The following is an 18,877-nucleotide window of genomic DNA, read 5'->3' on the forward strand; positions in this document are numbered from 1 at the left end:
ACCCATGACAGAAAGTGTAATATGGTGGTTTGTTTGGTACGTGTTTCACCTTCAGTGCCTATCAGCTTGGTTCCTGTAGGTTACAAGTTACGTCATCCAGTGAGAAAGAATCCCAGGTCCCCAGCTGCCTATAATTCTGAAAAACGTCCAGGAGCTCTGAATTCTTTCATGTTGTCATGCCATGACAATTCACACTAAAATTAAATGAAAAGATCAGGTGATATTTTGCTTTTTCGCAGAGATGAGTTAATGAATTTTGTACTCATGGTTGCTAGCATCTCCTTAGACTAACGCTTAGTCTCTGAATATATAAAATATTGAAAGTAACAATAAGCCCATTTAAATTGAAAAGGAGCCCCAGTGAGATGGGAGATTTGAGGAAGTCTAGACTTGCTTCATTTAGGGCTTTAGCATTGCAGGGAGGGAAAGGCAGTATGGAAAATAATGTGGTTCAGGGACTGTGAGGCAGACTAGCATCTCCTTAGTGTCCAGTGATAATCCAGCTTAGTCTACCTAGTTCTTTGCCTTTGAAATGTCAGATGTCTCTCGTCTGGATTGTTCATTAACTGACTAACAAAAATTTAAGGTAATGAGGTAATTGAAGCATGTTAGTAATTCTGAAAAGGTAATTTGTTAAATCCATTGAATAGCATAATTAACCTTTGCTTCACATTCATTGCTATTTATCCTATGTTTAATTTGAGACTAATTTGCATGCCTTCAAGATGATGAATTCCTGCAAACTTCAGTGCTTCAGTGGTTGATTAATGATTGCATCAAGTCAAGCAAAACTGTTTGTTTTGTTTTGTATGATTTTCTTGGGTGGTTTTAAGAAAATTTTGTGAATTTATTTCTTTGTAAAATGTATTTATTTGGTTAGTGAGTGAGACGTTTCGATACAGATTCTTGTACCGTTGTCAAGCAAGACAACGGTACAAGAATCTGTATCGAAATGTCGCACTCATGAAATAAAGAAGTTGTTATCCATAAAAACTTGTTCCATATTGTACGTCTCAACTTCTAAAATGCCACTCAAACAAGTTATGTATTTATTTGTTCATAAGTATCCTTACAGAAGAAGAATAGTAATCACATGAAGAATAAACAATGGCTGTGAAACTGACAAGACTGAAAAAAAAACAAAAGCAGCTTGTCATCTAATTTCAAAACTGCTCATATTTCTAACTGAATCCCAGTTCTGAGTGGTAACTGAACATTACCAGAAATGCCTCATTTGGGATTTGGTTTGAATTTTAATTAAACTATTACGACGAAAGAATACCATGGGATTTCCAGCCTTCAAAATCTGACAAGTGCCAGATCAATCATATTTATTGCGTAACAAGCTGATGGAGGCGTTGGTCAAGGTTCCCTCTGAGACCCTGTTTATTAGTTGTCACAGTCTCTGCTTGTAACTCACTCTGACACCAGTTATAAATATTTATTGTGCAATGCTCAGTGTCTGTCAGAGCATTTGAAACACCACTAGATGTAGTGTGGTTGGCTAAATTAGGACTGATGTTATAGCTGATGAGATTCGAATCGCTTTGAAATTTAAATTTTCAGCCCAGAAGAATTTGAGTAAACATTAGTCATGTTTGATTATGGATATCTCTGTCTTGATTAATATAATCACACATCAAATGCCTGCTGAATTTTTTGTTGTTTTGTTTGATTATGATTTATGGAAATGTTTGTTTTCAAATGGTTATGATTTTTTTCCAAACCTATCATTATATGAAACAAGAATGCTGTGGGATTAACACTGTTTCGAAAAAGAGAGAGAAAAAAGAAAATTTGGAAAAATAAACATTTTCTAATTTCATATCATTCCTTGTTTGATGTCATCCTTGTCTTTTTGTCAGTTTATTTTCAAAAGATAAATTATTTTTTCAGTCATATCATGCAAATACGAAATATCTGACAGTCATGAAATTAAACATGACTCAAAGGAAGGAAAGTGTGTACCCAGGAAACAGAGCTATTGTGATTTCTTTGGTCGAATGTACATTGAATCTCTCATCAGATCCTCCCAACACATAAAGTAAATACACCTATCTAAATGAAGAACGAGATATAGGCCACATTTTTTCACAGCATTCCAAGCAGTATGAGGCATACAGACCAGATTTGAAATAAAGGATATGCACATAAGTATTGAGAAGAGGCCAAGGCAAATAAAGCAACGATAACAAAGCTGTGGAATAAGATCCACTATTTGCTCAGCACCAACATGGTGTAATCCCCTTGTAGCAGATGTCTACCTATCTGACACTTCATACCTCTCCCTGTTTATACTTCACTTGATTAAGGCTGCAGCTTCAGCTCAGTCTACAATATCTAGGGTTACAGAGCAACTCTGGAGGATAAGGGGTTAAGGAGGGTACATTTTGTGTACTGTAGGAAGGATTGTACAATATCTAGGGTTACAGAGCAACTCTGGTGGATAAGGGGTTAACGAGGGTACATTTTGTGTACTCCAGGAAGGATTGTAAAAGATTCATGTTTTCTTGATGAATATTGAGAAATGTGAATTTTTAGGATTAGGGCTATTTGTGAGTAAGTGAGGTTTCATGCCACTTTTACGAATATTCCAGCAGTATCATGGCAGAGGATATCAGCTTCATATGTTGTGGCAATGTGGGGAATCAAACCTAGGTCTTTAGCATGATGGTCAAACGCTTTAACAACAAGGCTACCCCACCTCCCCTTACCCTTTTTGACGCTGCTACACTTTGCATGGGATTTTTATATATTGATAGCATTTTGTGTTTGAATTGGATCATAAGTGGCGGAATACTGCAACTTTAGGGGGAATTTGCAGATTTTGATCTTTTTGTTCTCCCTGCTCTGTTTCATGGAAATAGAACTTTTAGTCAGAGACACATATGTATCTAAGGTCATATTCAGAAATAAGTTGTTAAAGGGAGACTATGCTCTTCGGCCTGGTGACCATTGTCGGATGTTGTAAGAACTGCCTTTTTTGAAACATAGACACCACTATCATTGCATTGCTTGAGCAGTTTAGATATTAAGTGTGAGACTGGTTATGTCATAAATTGTCAGTAGTTCTACCCCACTAGACTAAGAACTAGTCTCTCAAATGAACATATTTTACGAAAAAAAAGTTTATAGTAAAAAAAAATAATATATAATGAAAAGGAGCCCTGAGACTTTCTTCATTTTCAGAAGCTGTGCTCTTACAACTAACAGGATCGGGTGGTCAGTCTTGCTGACTTGGTTGACACATGTCATCGGTTCCCAATTACGCAGATCGATGCTCATGGTGTTGATCACTGAATTGTCTGGTCCAGACTCGATATTATTTACAGCCTGCCACCATATAGCTGGAATATTGCTGAGTTCGGCGTAAAACTAAACTCACTCACTCACTCATGATGAGCAAACACTTAACCACAAGGCTATGCTAATTTTGAGTTGGCAGAGTAAACTAAAGGCTGTTGGAATGGATTTGAAATTGCAAGGACTCATCACCCCCAATCCGCAAACTATCTTATATGTATACATCACTTATGAATAGCAGTAAAATTTAGTCAGTCATGAAATCAAAGGATATTACTGTGCATTATAATGACCACCTGAATAATCAGTCGATCAATGTGTATGTAAAAGTTTGATATCTTCAAACTCAGTAATACTGAACTGAACACCAAGTGCCTGCTTTAACTTTGATCTTCGCTGTGTAATTGAGAAGATTAACATAAATGATGGCGTTGACTTTCTCAATGCATCCATTATTGTGCCTGCCGCTTGTTAAATGACGAAATAGCGTAGGCAAGGAGCTCTATAGCAATATCGTTTTTCTCGTCACATAATACAGCCGTACATATCTATACTTAAATGCATCTGTGTGAGAAAAAATGCTCATGTGTTATTGATTGAGTTGCTTTTATGGCATGAAATCGTAAAATTAATAATGTATTGAGATTTTAAGAGATGTCTGTAGTGCGGCCTGTCTGGGTTTTGTGAGCAGAAAAGCCTGTTATTTATCACTGTGATGAAAGGAAATGAGGTTGAAAAAGGGTTTGGGGGCATGGTAATTTTAAAAAAATAATTTTACTTTCATTGAAGAACATTAAAACGTCTACCTAGAATACAAGATGCATTTTTATTGATGTTTTAGAACTTTCCAAGGTGTAAAATGTCATTGGAAGGACTTGAATATTTGGAATTATGGCTACATTGCATGCAGTTTGTCTTTAGTAATTTTTATGTTTGATTTTTTTATACAATTGATTCACTACAAATACCAAATAGAGGGAAAGCATCCATTCATTGCATGTGCTGAATATTCAGACAAGATTATATTTATAACATTCCATTATAAAAAATAACTGTGCGAGTAAACTAATAAATATTGATAAAGATCAGCATGGGCTTGGGGCGCTTTCTTCAAAGGTGTACTCTCAGTGTTGTTGATAGAGTAATACCATGTTTCTAGGAATAACGGGATCGGGTGGTCAGGCTCGCTGACTTGGTTGCCACATGTCATCGATTCCCAATTGCGCAGATCGATGCTCATGCTGTTGATCACTGGATTGTCTGCTCCAGACTCGATTATTTACAGACCGCTGCCATATAGCTGCAATATTGCTGAGTGCAGCATAAAACTAAACTCTCTCACTCACTCATTCTAGGAATACACAATGTTTCTGAAATATACTGCTTTCATGTTATTCTCATTCATGACTAGTTACAACTGGGCTTTGTTAATATCAGCTTCAGGACGACAAGTACAGATACTAATCTGGTCGTCATCATGTTTGCTGATTTGGAATTGACACCTGATTCATTTATCGCTGGTCCGTACATATTCAAGTCTGGAGATCCAATTGATATGATCTGTCTTTTGTGCCTTGTGTGTATGATTAAATACTTGTAACAATTCTGTCTTCATCGTATTTGCTCATTTAGAATAGACATGATTCATTTATTGCTAGGTCATACATACACAGAAATGTCTACATATATCAATTTCACGTATGATCTGTTTTTCTGTACCCGCTGCTGGTTGTAGGATTGGCTGCTGATAACATTCTTCTCTTCATCATGTTTGCTCTTTTAGAATAGACACATGAATCATTTACCACTTGTCCATACACAATAACATCTGGAATAGAACACCCATAAAACATGCTACTGTTGCACTTGAGAAAGCATTTATAGCTTATATTGCAGCATTTTTTTGTACTGCCATAACACAAGTTTGTAATTTATGGAAAATTGATGATGGTGTATGAGTAGTAAGAAATATTTGTAATTTAAGAGTAGGTTTGAATTGTCAAAGGATTATTGGCTCTTATAGTTGTGAAGAGAAGTAGATAAGGTTGCTTGTCTATAACAGTGAGTGGTGGCTGTGGCGGTGAGAAGTCCCCTAAACACTACCGCAGGGGTAAGATAACACTGGGGGCAGACTGACTCCCTGCTATCTGACATGTGTTATGATGGAAGGCTACACAAATCACTGAGCCGAGCAGTGCCCAGATACACAGGGATGTTTACCAGCATGTGGCACTAGCAGTGCTTCAGATGCCAGGAAGACTGCCTCCACCAGTCTCTCTCTGACTAGCAGACGGATTCCAGGACCGAGCAGACGGATGAATTTTTGTGTCTTTAGACTTAGTGCTACTGTGATATTTGTATGAAGGTATATGGCAGGCGGTGTAGGGAGCTTGTACTACTGAAACGCTCACTAGTTTGTATCAGCTGGGACGTTCCGCGGGTTATGTGAATGAAAGAATTCTGATCTGTTTTGATTCATGACTGTGTGATGTCTTCATGGCGGTGCTACCACAGGAGGTGACACACCGATGACTTTTATGTGAGAGAAGAGTGTTCGCATCAGATTTGTTGACAGAAGTGTTCAGTTTATGAACAGCTTGGGCCTTGTTTCATAACACTGTAGCACAAAATCATTACCAGGAGCTCATTCTCTCTGCTATTGTGTCCCTCCATCCAGCCTAATTTCTCTCGTTACTGCACAGACTAACAAGCTGAATGGAACTTGTGTTAAAGGATGTACAGTACTGCACTTCATTTCACTGAGGAGATTTTCTTACAGGAAATAGCCACTATCAAACACTGAACTGATTGTCATGAGGATTTAAAGGAATGTATTGGAAAGAATATGAAAAGGGTTTCTAATTTTCTCTGATTAAATAACAGAGACATGCTTTCGAAGTGAAACTTGCCGGCGTGCGTTATCTCATACTGGGAACGCTGAATGCAAGAGAGACAAGCGGAGGATATAGAATACCCAGCTCTCGGGGGAATCAGGAAAGTGGAAGCAGAAGGCGCTACAAGAAGAGAACGCCAGCACATTGGCAGATGAAGGGGAGTGCGAGGGTGTTACGAGCCTCGTGTCGTGCCTTCCTCACTGCTTCTTAACTGTTAGCAACATCGTAAAAGAGCGGAACTCTTCCTCAAGCCTTTGTCAACACTGTACAGCAAAAGGCAAAATCTATTCTGTGCACATCGAAGATTGATTCATTGACAGTTGGTATTGTGAAGGAAATTTAATGAGCTTAGCCTGGCTGGGTGAAGCCAAGTGTATGAATGGTTAGCACAGGACGAGCCTTCTCCAGAGACACAAAGGCTGTTTAGGGCTGAGTTTGCCGTATTTTTTCCCTACTGATAGCTTGAGTGGTCACTGCGAGGTGAGCCCTAGTCTAGAGTGTGGCTGACTCATGGCTTGAGGACTGTATCCTAATGGATTTGTGTTGAGCTACGTGACACTGTCAACCAAAACGTTACATAGGAGTTACATACTTGGAGAACTACAGAAAGGTAACTGTTTATTCTTGTGATCATGTTAAAAATGCAAACTTAAAAGGAAGAATCTTTTATCAGTCATCGTGACATATCAATAAAGCCTTGTTTAATGCAGTTCATTTTACAGATATTCATGGTTTGCCACCATTGTCTCATGTTTGATCTAAGCAGTTGTTGTTTTTGTCACTGGCTTGAGTTGTTTTTTCTAAAGATTATTCTTTGTAGGGGAGATATTCATGTCATCGTAAACGTATGATCGTGATAAGCTGTTAAGCAGGACATATCCTCGTTACAGTTTGAATATTTCAATAGTAGTGACCCTCTCAGTCCCTGCATGATTAGCGTCTAAGGCAGCATGTTTTTTGTCAGTGGCAACGGTGTCTAGTTTCGGAGTTTAGCAGTAATTATATCCTTGACATGTTATTTCATTGATTATGTCCCTTCTTGGTTACTTCTTAATGGGATTATGGTCTCAGCTGTATGGGGTGTGTACTTTAAGTAGTTCACACAGCTCAAAGGTTTTGTCATGAGATAGTTTACATTCATGGAGGACATTGTGATGCTTCAGTGACAAAGTTCTGTATGATTTGCGTTTTAGAAGTTGGTCAATAACAGTAAAGGCAAGATACTTATATGGATGACAACTTCTTTCTTCTGTTATAATGGTTCGGTATAGTGCCTTATGTCATTGTTTGTCGGGCATGACAAATTTATAGGGATCTATTCTAAAATGTCACATCATAACAGAATAAAGAAGTTGTCATCCATAAAAAGTCTTCCCTTTTCAGTAACAAAGATGATATTAAAAAATCTGTGTTTTGATTTGTTCCATATGTTCATGTGTTTTTTCGGGTGAACAATTGACTATCACTTCCATGTGTTTTGATAGTTGTCACTGGTAGTGCAGGAACACTTAATATTTCACTCTGATGGTATGTTTTTTAGGATTCAGTTTAATAAATACAAGGTTTGCAAACAAGCATATGATGCTGATAATATAACAGAATTCACCTTAAAGCACATATTTACAGTTGTGTGGGTAGGTTTGCTGGCTATGAAATGACTTGCAGTTAAAGTAATGTCATAAGTACATGATTGCAGGAGTATTTAATCATTGAGTCACTGTCAAGATAGACCAACATTTGTGTACTCATTTACTGTCGTTTACTGACTATTTGTGGTTCATCTACTGACTATCTGTGTATTCGTTTACTGACTATGTGTGTTTCGTTTACTGACCATTTGTGATAACAGCTTCATTACAGTTTGTTTCCAATACATATTATGGTGAGTTTTGAAAATTAACGTGTACACTACGAAATTTCTATTCAGACCTCTAAATATATGCATAAATAATTTTTTGTATGGTTTATAAAACATGAGATTATATTGATTAAATACGATAGATTGTGTCAGAGTTATGTTAGGGTACTGTCGATTAAGTATTGATTGGCCAGTAGCAGAGAAAGGGATCTTGGATATTTCTGTGCAGATTCTTTTGTTGTGAAATTTTTATTGTTAAACAGAGAGCCTTTGTTCACTGATATGATGACCCATCTTCTGTCGCTACTGATTTTGAAGTCATCCACTTCTGTGCACACAAATTCAGACCGTTCATTATTGATAAATTCACAGAAGGAAAGACTCAGTTGCTGTATGAATGGGGGGTTTGCAAACAGCTGGGTGCACTGACGTGTGGTAATAATCACTTCAGGATGGTGAACATGAGATCTCTCAATCAATGGAGTGATTTTATGAGGCTTTCTTGTTCTCTAACAGGATTAAAGGACAACACTCGGGATTAAGCGACTCCTTCAGTTTAGTAACATGCTAGCGAAGAATTTAAAGTAAATCAAGAAGGTGTCCATTTTGATTTGTTTTGTAGATCATCATGGTAGTTTATTCAAGAAGTCAGAACAAGGGATAATTGTTATCAGACTGAGAGGTAAGGGTGAGTATTCACATCTGTAATTTGACGAAGGAAGCATTTTCTTGGTGATCAATTCTGTCTTGCAGGAACCAGACTGAGGTTATTTTCATATGAAATGTGACCACTTAGATCCTATGATGGAGTCTACAAAGATCAATGAAGTTGATGTTGAAAGTTATTGAATCTAGTGGCTCTGGTATGGCTTGCGAAATTGGAAATCTGATCGGAATTGAAAGATCTGCTACAGCATGGAAAGATAGCTGTGACTCAGGTCATTTTATGATGGTTTTGTCTGGAAACATTATCATCAGCGGGTAAAAATGATGTTTGTTTCAATTTCTGGAAATGTACTCCTTGACATGTACAAAGAGAATTTTTTGTGTTCAGTAAGAGGAACACCTCAGTTAATTAGTTACATTTGTATTACCAAATACCAAAGAATTGTTTGGGGATTATATTATGCTTGTTTTGAATTTTTTGAATTTTGAACTTTGGTAAGGTCTGAATTTATCATTGCATTACATTTTGAGAGCAGAATGTTTTACCTGAGTTTAAGTGTTGCTGTGAATTTGTCATCCGTCACTGTCTAACCAGTTAATGGATGTTTTTGTCAGATTTTATGAACAAATATTGTGATTGGAGATTTGTATAGTCAAACAATTGGGAATTTCTGTATTTCAAGAAAATTGTCAAACCCAGGTATGTCGGACCCCTTGGAACTAGAGAAACATCTGGTATTCACACATCTGTTTATTACTGCAAACATAGCAATCAGAAAAGAGTAAGTATACGAACACAATTATAATGATAAAAAACAGGAGCATTCATTGTAGGCCATTATACTAGGTGCAAGTTTGTGCAAATATTGTTTGTTTTTTTTGAATATATTTTTGAGTTTTAACTTGTTTTTAACCTTTTTTGGAACAAAAATTTAATTCAAGTTAACTATGAATTTAAGACATGCAGTATGAGTTAAAACAGGTTTTAAATAGACTAAAAGAGCGATAATTATCATGAGTGAGCGAGTGACTTTGGTTTAACGCTGCTTTTAGCAATATTGCAGCAATATCACGGCGGGGGACGTCAGAAATGGGCTTCACACATTGTACCCATGTGGGGAATCAAACCTGGGTCTTCGACGTGAGGAGCGAACGCTTTAACCACTCGGCTACCTCACCGCCCCTAATTATCCTGAATTTGCCAGGATTAGACTGATATTAGAGCATAAACTCCCCAAATATTCATACCAAACCACAGAGCTGAAAATTTTAAGACTTACCGCCCCCCACTGAAAACCAACGAGTCTTATCAACGTTGTCCAAAAGTATTCTTTAATTAGATAAAACAAGAAAAGGTATGACTGATGAGCTGTATGTGCACCTTCGACAAGCTGATAACCTTTGGCATATTGGACCTACGTCAAGTTCACAAATAACCCATCATAGTGTCACAAGGGGTAAAGTCTAGAGATGTAATTGTTCAAATATTAACCTGTCAGTCAGGTAACTTCTTAATTTTTTCAGACCTGACACAAAGTTAACCCATCTTGGGTGTTCCGGCAGACCGCTATTTTGTATACTGGTGACATGACCAGGAATATGAAAGTCTGTGACAGCATAGTGTTGTAAACATAGCAGAATCCATATTACTTGTCATTTAAGGAATGTGTAATTAATATGAAATGTAAACAAATGTAAGAAAATAGCATCCAATATTTATCAGCTATTTTACTCAAATATTTGTAACATTGATGTTCAATTTGGAGTGCTTTTAAACAAATTAAAAGTTGATCTGTGGTATTTGATTGGCTGACCATAGTTTGTGTTTTCAAAGAAAGCAAATTAGGCCACACCCACTCACTCACTCACTACTATTACTTGATTGACTTATTGATATGAATGGGATGGGCTTGAGATGATTTCTGATCTGGTTCAGTGTTAATGATTGTTTATAGCGTGTTAATGATCACATACTGGTAAGCAATCAGTGGTTATTATTGACATATGTTTTTAAGAATAGACTTTTATCTGTTTTTATGTTAATTGAGATATCAATGTAATGGCTTGTATGCACATTTGGCATGATTCCATTGTCTCTTAATGATGAAGAAATTGGCTAACTGATAAGGTTTTGTAACTGAATGCATGTCGTGATGCTTTAGCAGAATTTTCAGGACCCCTATAAATACAGTATTAGATATCCTGACTGCCTTTAACAAATGACTGACATTTGAATGAGAAGTATTTTCCCAGTTGACCTCTCCTGAACTTCACAGGAAACAGATCAAGGAGTTATGGTTATCGAGCAAGGCATCAATTTCTCTGCTCTACATTACATCATCTATTGCACGAGCGACAAATTTGGTAAGCGATTTGCTGAATTAATGGTATCTAGAATGCACTGCCACACCACTAGGGGGGTTATTAAGAGTTCTATGAATAATTGACGATCCTGTTATGGAAATTGATGAGAACATGTTTCTATCCATGCAGAAAATTTATTTGAAAATATTGATGAATGGTACATTAAGAGTAATGGATGTTTGAGAGTCTTGGATTTTGAACATTTTCTGGGGCATCATTGCTGCTAGACTGATGGAAATGGGAAGTGGTGTATGGCGTTTTTCCAAAGTGTGTCTCATCGCAGTGGATTTGTAAGTATGTTATTGACACAGACATGACTCTGAAGATCAGGATTGAATTTGAAAGCCTGGAGTAGTTTTTAAAAGTTAAGGCCTCGTGTTATATTTCTTGATCAAATAGTGCTGAAAGTCCACACCGAAGTCTGATGAACAGGGACAGGGATGGAATGATGGTTGGTGGGAAGGGTAGTATAGGAATATATTGAACAGATGCAGATGGGCTGTCCTGTTGGTGGATGGATGGACAGATGGATGTTATTGGGCAGTTTGACTATGTATAGATGAGATTGAGTTTTTCTATAAGTGAATGGAGGTTTGACTTGTTATGACACTGTGTTGATCTATTTAAAAGCTCGTTTTTATTGATGATCCTGTTTTCTGGATAAGCAAATGGATGGTTTGACATAATGGAGAAATGGAATGATGGAGATTGATAGACACACATTTGCAAACATTGATGGATAATCTAGGTAGGCGTATGAATGGTTTCCTGTAAATATAAGATTTCATATGAAAATGGAAAGGGATGGTTATTGTGTTTGTTTACTGGCAAATGGTTTGCATGATGGTCTGACGCACAAATAAGTCCACACAGAAGTCGAGGATGTTCAAGCATAGGGCCGGTGGGGTAGCCTAGTGGTTAAAGCGTTGTCTTGTCACGCCGAAGACCCGGGTTCGAATCCCCACATGGGTACAATGTGTGAAGCCCATTTCTGGTGTACCCCGCCGTGATGTAGCTGGAATATTGCTAAAAGCGGAGTAAAACCAAAGTCAGTCAGTCAGTCAGTTCAAGCATAGATGGAAAATGTGTGTTAGCTAAATGTATGGATAGCTCGCTAAATGGGAAAATAGGTGGTCATCTGTCTAAAATCTGAACTAGATGGTTTGCAAACTAATAGGAAAACTGGATGGTTTAATTGCTGAAAGAGAAAACTGATGGTCAGCTGGCTAAATGGGAAAGAAATGATGACTAAAAGGGAAAATGGATGGTGTGTGCCTTTAATGATGCAAGCCGAAGATGCTGAGCTAATCAGCCAGATGTTCATAAGGAAGAGGTGATGTGCTGATGTATATATGAACAGATCTATGTAAGGGTCATTTGGAAACTGGAAGTAGTGTTCGCAGGAGTTCTGACTATCAGGAATAACTATCATACTCTTGACAAAAAGTGATTTTAAGAAGTGTGAAGTCTGCAGACTTTAAGTTGAGCTCCTATAAGTCATACTTTGAGACAAGCGTAGGGGGAAAATACTTTGGAACAATATTGTCTTAAAGAAATTATCGCTGTGCAGGAAAATATTTTCTTAGAGAACTTTGAACATCTGGCTGTTGGATGAAACAATATGGAGACATTTGTAGTGGGAGATGTGTAGTGTTTAGATCTGAAGAGGCAGATGGGAGACTCCAAGAGATGCCACCTTGTTTTGGAGGACTCTGTTCTGTTTACAGAGGAAGGGGGTTTCTTTGATTGTAACCATGGAAACAAGCGATAACACATGCCTCCCCTCTACAGGCAAGTGAGTTACTTCTTGGCTAACACTTCCTTATTACAGAACTGAGCCTATATCAATTAATTCTCCCGCTCGTTATCAGGGTATAAGTCCCTTGGGGTAAGAGAAATGGAGTTATTTTGATGTAACAGGAAATCTGGGTTTGATGGTTTGTTTTCTTTCAATTGTTGGCAATAACACTGGCTTTTCACTGGAACAGGTAATTTATTGTTCTGGAGTCAGTTGGGAGTTGAAGAATTTTAGCAACTGATTAGGTTGTTAGATGTTTATTTTGTTTCAATTTAAGAGCTGTGATGACCTTTCAACGCAACTAGTAACCCAGCCCAGCCTTAATATAATCAGCTCATTGTAGATGAATGTACTAAGAGCTTATTGTACTCGGAGTGTTCCCTCCTGCTTTTGGCTGGAAGGAAGGTTGAACATTATTTATGTTTTATACAAGTATTCATATTACAAACCCGTTTTGTTTCAATTTGATATTTGCTTTTCAAAGTTGATTTGTAATACAGTTTGTGATAATGTTTGAAAGCAGACTTTCTTTTTATCGGTTCCATACTTGAAACTTTTTTCCAGTAAATCAAAACTCTACACTTTACAAGTTTCACCATTTTGGCCATCATGAATAAATGATAAGCTGAAAATGTATCTACAGTGGAGGCATTACTGAGATTGCCACCAGAGACTCTCAGGCCAATATCTAAGTCACTTAAGTGCCTGTAGACACCATTTTTCAAACGTCCCCCACAAAGAGGACACTATTTTTCAGCTTTGCAGGCAGGTTGGGTTCGGTGATTAATGTGACCGGAATATGAAAGGAAAGAAGACAAGGTATATATGCTTCTGAGGCAGACATGAGCAAGGTCTTGTCTACTGACTGGAGAGTTGTCCTTGTTGATGAAATTTATGGCATAGGAGCTAACTGAGAATGTCATTGTTGGATGTTGGATGTTGATGCAGGGAGGAGTCATTTGTTCTTTGTGGTTTCACAGGATATGTGACCGCCTCCGTGGTGTAGTGGATAGAGCGACCGCCCGGAGAACGAAAGGTCGCGGGTTCGATCCCCCCATATGACGTTAAAATATGGCTCTTGTTAGTCCCTGCCTGGCGCTCGGCATTAATGGGTACAACAAGGACTGGTCGGCTCGGAGTCAGTATAATGTGTCTGAGTGAGGTATTCATGTTTCACTGCGGCATAGTATCTCAGTGGGCTAGCACTATAAAACCAGCTTCAGTCTGGGCTAGTACAAGCAGCCGCACATACACATACACACGCATGCACATCGTCATATGAGCGAAATATTCTCAAGCACGACATTAAACCCAATTTCACCTCACCTCACCTTCACAGGATATGTGTACTTGTAGGGGGTATTTGTTAGTAAGATAAACTTTTGCTGATACGGTAATGTATCATTTGTTTCTATTAGGTTTTCAGCTATAGTGAGTGAGTATGTTTTTATAAATAAATAAATAATAATACATTTGTAAAGCGCCTAATATCCACGTTACAGATGCTCAGTGGCTCTATGCTGCTGTGAGCAATATTCCAGCAAAATCATGCTGGGGGACACACATAGGGCTTCACACATTGTACCCATGTCGGGAATCGAACCTGGGTCTTCGGCATGATCAGCGAACGTTTTAACCATTTGGCTACCCCACCATGCCATATGTATTAATGTATTAAGGGATGTAAATAGGAGACAAAACCCTTTCGTAATCATAAGATGAGATGAGGTGAGGTGAAATTGGGTTAACGTCGTGCTTGAGAATATTTTGCTCATATGACGACGTGCATGCTTGTGTATGTGGATGTGCGGCTGCTTGTACTAGCCCAGACTTAACCTGGTTTTATAGTGCTAGCCCACTGAGATACCATGCCGCAGTGAAGCATGAATACCCCACTCAGACACATTATACTGACTCCGAGCCGACCAGTCCTTGTTGTACCCATTAATGCCGAGCGCCAGGCCGGGACCAACAAGTACCACATTTTAACGTTTTTTGGTATGACACGGCTGGGGATCGAACCCGCGACCTTCCGCTCTCCGAGCGGACGCTCTAACCACTACACCACGGAGGCGGTCTCGTAATCATAAGAAACATTGTATACTCTAACCTATCATGAGCGTGTGTTTTTGAATCACTATCAAATAGTGATGATAATGAGTGCAACTACCGGTGATATTCATCACAAACACATGCAAAGGCAAGTCAATTGAAAAATATATAGTACAAGCTAACCAATCAGCAACAAGGCAACAAATGAGGATTGGCTGATGACCAATTACAAAAATATGAAAGAAAAGTATGAACAGCTATATTAAATATTTTAATTCTAAAATTGCCTTTAGTATTATTTGTTTTATTTCACTTGGCCTAGCCTCATAATTACAAGCAGAGATACTTTACTTGATTTATATGTCTGACTTTAATTTAGGCATGAAAAATTGAAAGTGTTTTTCCCGATATTGATAAGAGTAAGAGCTTGACTGTGGGTGGCATGACAAACATCAATTAAATTTTGTAGTCAGACATTTAAAATTTTCAACTTATAAACATTATGACTGGCAAGCAAGTGATCAAATCAAGATTAATCTTACATGCATTTCTTGTGGGCGTGCTGAACATGAACTAACTTCAAATGTGTTGTGGTTAAAAATACCTGAACATGTTGATTAGACATCAGGGATGCAGCCAAGCGGACATTATCATATGGTGTGGTGTTACCTTGCTTTAGGTGCAAAACATGCATGATGTTATGTCTAATAACATGATTTATTGAATGAATTAGATTCGCTAGATACAGTTTGCTGAAAAAGTAGTTCCTCCAGACGAGATGATATAATTATTTTTAACACATGGTGACAAGAACCCATGAAGCGTACCTCGAGTATCTCGTCACAGTCAGAGTGCAAATTATGTCTTCTGTTTTCAGCTTGGAATTCTAAACGTTTAATGTTTATGAATACTTTTGAACTTTTGTCCTTTGAAGGGGTTATAATTTGTTGATGTCTGTGTCGGATAGAGTTGACATGCTCATTTGTAATGGGTTTTTGTACTTGTTTTTGAGTTGGTCTGAGTTTTGTATTTTTTTGATTGATGCAACACAAATTGATGAGAAGCATTTCTGCACTCCATTACTGCACACTATTCATATCATGGTAAAAACATGATGCACTCAGCGGTACCAGCAGCAGCAGCATGCACTTCCTCTCTTACATCACCATCACAGACAGACCGGGGCGGTTGGGTAGCCTAGTGGTTAAAGCATTCGCTCGTCACGCCGAAGACCCGGGTTCGAATCCCCACATGGGTACATTGTGTGAAGCTCATTTCTGGTGTCCTCCGCTGTGATATTGCTGGAGTAATGCTAAAAAATCGGCGTAAAACCAAACTCACTCACTCACAACAGACCACCTTAAGACACCACCACCATCACACATCTTCCGTCCACTATACCAACCACAACATCGGAGATCCTTTTACCATTGCCACGCACTCCATTACAGACTGTCTCAGACTACACTAGAGACAATCTCATAACAGGACCATCCAATACCACCACACATATCATTCTACCTCATCACAACTTCCACCAAACACCTCATTGTAAACACCACCTCACCTCCACCGGTTTACCCTCAGCTCACAAATGGTTCACTGGATCTCAACATCAGTAGTGTGTAACAATGCAGTAAATTGACATTTCTATAGCCACTTAGCTATAGCGTGTATCAGACTTCGGGTCATCTCATATCCTCCCACTCAACCTCAACATACACACACGTGCGCACGCACACACACACACACACACATACACCATCGGGTACCACCCAGTAGACCACCTCCATGACATATCATCATACATCTCTTCAAAAGCCCTATACATACCATCTTGTCACCACACCATCACATCACAAATGTCCAAGACACATCACAACCTCACACCCTCCTGACACCACCACCACCACCACCATGTGCCCTCCTACTATCATCGCTACCACTACCACATGTAGACCATCTTGTACCACACCACCTCCTCACACCACCACATGTAGACCATCTTGTACCACACCACCTTCTCACACCACCACATGTAGACCATCTTGTACCACACCACCTCCTCACACCACCACATGTAGACCATCTTGTACCACACCACCTCCTCACACCACCACATGTAGACCATCTTGTCCCACACCACCTCCTCACACCACCACATGTAGACCATCTTGTACCACACCACCTCCTCACACCACCACATGTAGACCATCTTGTACCACACCACCTCCTCACACCACCACATGTAGACCATCTTGTACCACACACCACCTCCTCACACCACCACATGTAGACCATCTTGTACCACACCACCTCCTCACACCACCACATGTAGACCATCTTGTACCACACCACCTCCTCACACCACCACATGTAGACCATCTTGTACCACACCACCTCCTCACACCACCACATGTAGACCATCTTGTACCACACCACCTCCTCACACCACCACATGTAGACCATCTTGTACCACACCACCTCCTCACACCACCACATGTAGACCATCTTGTCCCACACCACCTCCTCACACCACCACATGTAGACCATCTTGTACCACACCACCTCCTCACACACACCACATGTAGACCATCTTGTACCACACCACCTCCTCACACCACCACATGTAGACCATCTTGTCCCACACCACCTCCTCACACCACCACATGTAGACCATCTTGTACCACACCACCTCCTCACACCACCACATGTAGACCATCTTGTACCACACCACCTCCTCACACCACCACATGTAGACCATCTTGTACCCACCACCCACCTCCTCACACCACCACATGTAGACCATCTTGTACCACACCACCTCCTCACACCACCACATGTAGACCATCTTGTACCACACCACCACCTCCTCACACCACCACATGTAGACCATCTTGTCCCACACCTCCTCCTCACACCACCACATGTAGACCATCTTGTCCCACACCACCTCCTCACACACCACCACATGTAGACCATCTTGTCCCACACCACCTCCTCCCTCACACCACCACATGTAGACCATCTTGTACCACACCACCTCCTCACCACCCACCACATGTAGACCATCTTGTACCACACCACCTCCTCACCTCCTCCATCTTGTACCACCACCACATGTAGTAGACCATCTTGTACCACACCTCCTCCTCACACCACCACATGTAGACCATCTTGTCCCACACCACCTCCTCACACCACCACATGTAGACCATCTTGTCCCACACCACCTCTTCACACCACCACATGTAGATCATCTTGTACCACACCACCTCCTCACACCACCACATGTAGACCATCTTGTACCACACCACCTCCTCACACCACCCTTCTGTATGTTGTGTTCTCTGTGTCATCACCTTTGCAGCACCCCAGCCAGGGTAGTAGCTCTGACAGCCAGTTATGGTCTTTGGACTTCCCAGTATTTACATGTTAGAATGTCATATGTTATGTGACATTTCATAGAATTCCCTCTCCAAACATGCATCTCCCATCTGCTTGGCACTATCAAATATCACACGTTTATGAAGCACTCAGGAAGATTGTCATCCTCTGTTACTCTGATGATCAAAATACTATTTATTGGCAGGCTGCTGTGTTTGTTCACACATTTCTGTTTTGACATTTATATGTATGCATAATACATGCTGTACAGAAAGTTTTCCATGACTTCTATGATATAGGACCGCCTCCGTGGTGTAGTGGTTAGAGCGTCCGCCCGGAGAGCGGAAGGTTGCGGGTTCGATCCCTGACCGCATCATACCAAAAGACGTTAAAATATGGTACTTGTTGGTCCCTGCCTGGCACTCGGCATTAATGGGTACAACAAGGACTGGTCGGCTCGGAGTCAGTATAATGTGTCTGAGTGGGGTATTCATGCTTCACTGCGGCATGGTATCTCAGTGGGCTGCACGTCGTCATATGAGTGAAATATTCTCA

At 39.6% G+C, this 18,877-nt stretch overlaps 3 protein-coding genes across 8 annotated transcripts in view; 2 read left to right on the forward strand and 1 right to left on the reverse strand.

Annotated features, from left to right (window-relative positions):
- LOC124275358 (heparan sulfate glucosamine 3-O-sulfotransferase 1-like) overlaps positions 1–18,877 on the forward strand; it is a 251,228-nt gene that overhangs the window by 182,908 nt on the left and 49,443 nt on the right. The gene's annotated exons all lie outside the window — the stretch shown is intronic.
- Positions 1–18,877, forward strand: part of LOC124275357 (heparan sulfate glucosamine 3-O-sulfotransferase 5-like) — a 186,472-nt gene that overhangs the window by 128,355 nt on the left and 39,240 nt on the right. The window contains exon 1 of one of the 5 annotated variants that reach the window (XM_046710866.1): positions 5,455–6,807. The exons of 3 other annotated variants lie outside the window; for them this stretch is intronic. The gene's annotated coding sequence lies outside the window, so the exon portion shown is untranslated. Of the gene's footprint in view, positions 1–5,454; positions 6,808–11,063; positions 11,086–18,877 lie in introns of those variants that run through there. One more of the 5 variants, XM_046710875.1, reaches the window with a different exon arrangement.
- On the reverse strand, positions 16,881–17,488 carry LOC124275262. Its single transcript, XM_046710743.1, has 2 exons — positions 17,207–17,488; positions 16,881–17,165 (listed from the first exon to the last, which is right to left on the reverse strand). Exons 1-2 carry the CDS (start codon positions 17,486–17,488, stop codon positions 16,881–16,883), a joined length of 567 nt encoding a protein of 188 aa, XP_046566699.1.

Source organism: Haliotis rubra, unplaced genomic scaffold, assembly GCF_003918875.1.
Source record: "Haliotis rubra isolate DU_JTF1 unplaced genomic scaffold, ASM391887v1 Scf2, whole genome shotgun sequence".
Lineage (NCBI taxonomy): Eukaryota > Metazoa > Mollusca > Gastropoda > Lepetellida > Haliotidae > Haliotis > Haliotis rubra.

Bases quoted from the DNA above. Each gene is read 5' to 3' on its own strand.
- LOC124275262 (XM_046710743.1), bottom strand. From the start codon at position 17,488: ATGGTCTACATGTGGTGGTGTGAGGAGGTGGTGTGGGACAAGATGGTC. The intron at 17,166-17,206 runs GTGTGTGGTACA...TGGTGTGAGGAG, and splicing joins TGTGGTGGTGTGAGGAGGTG to GTGGTGTGGTACAAGATGGT.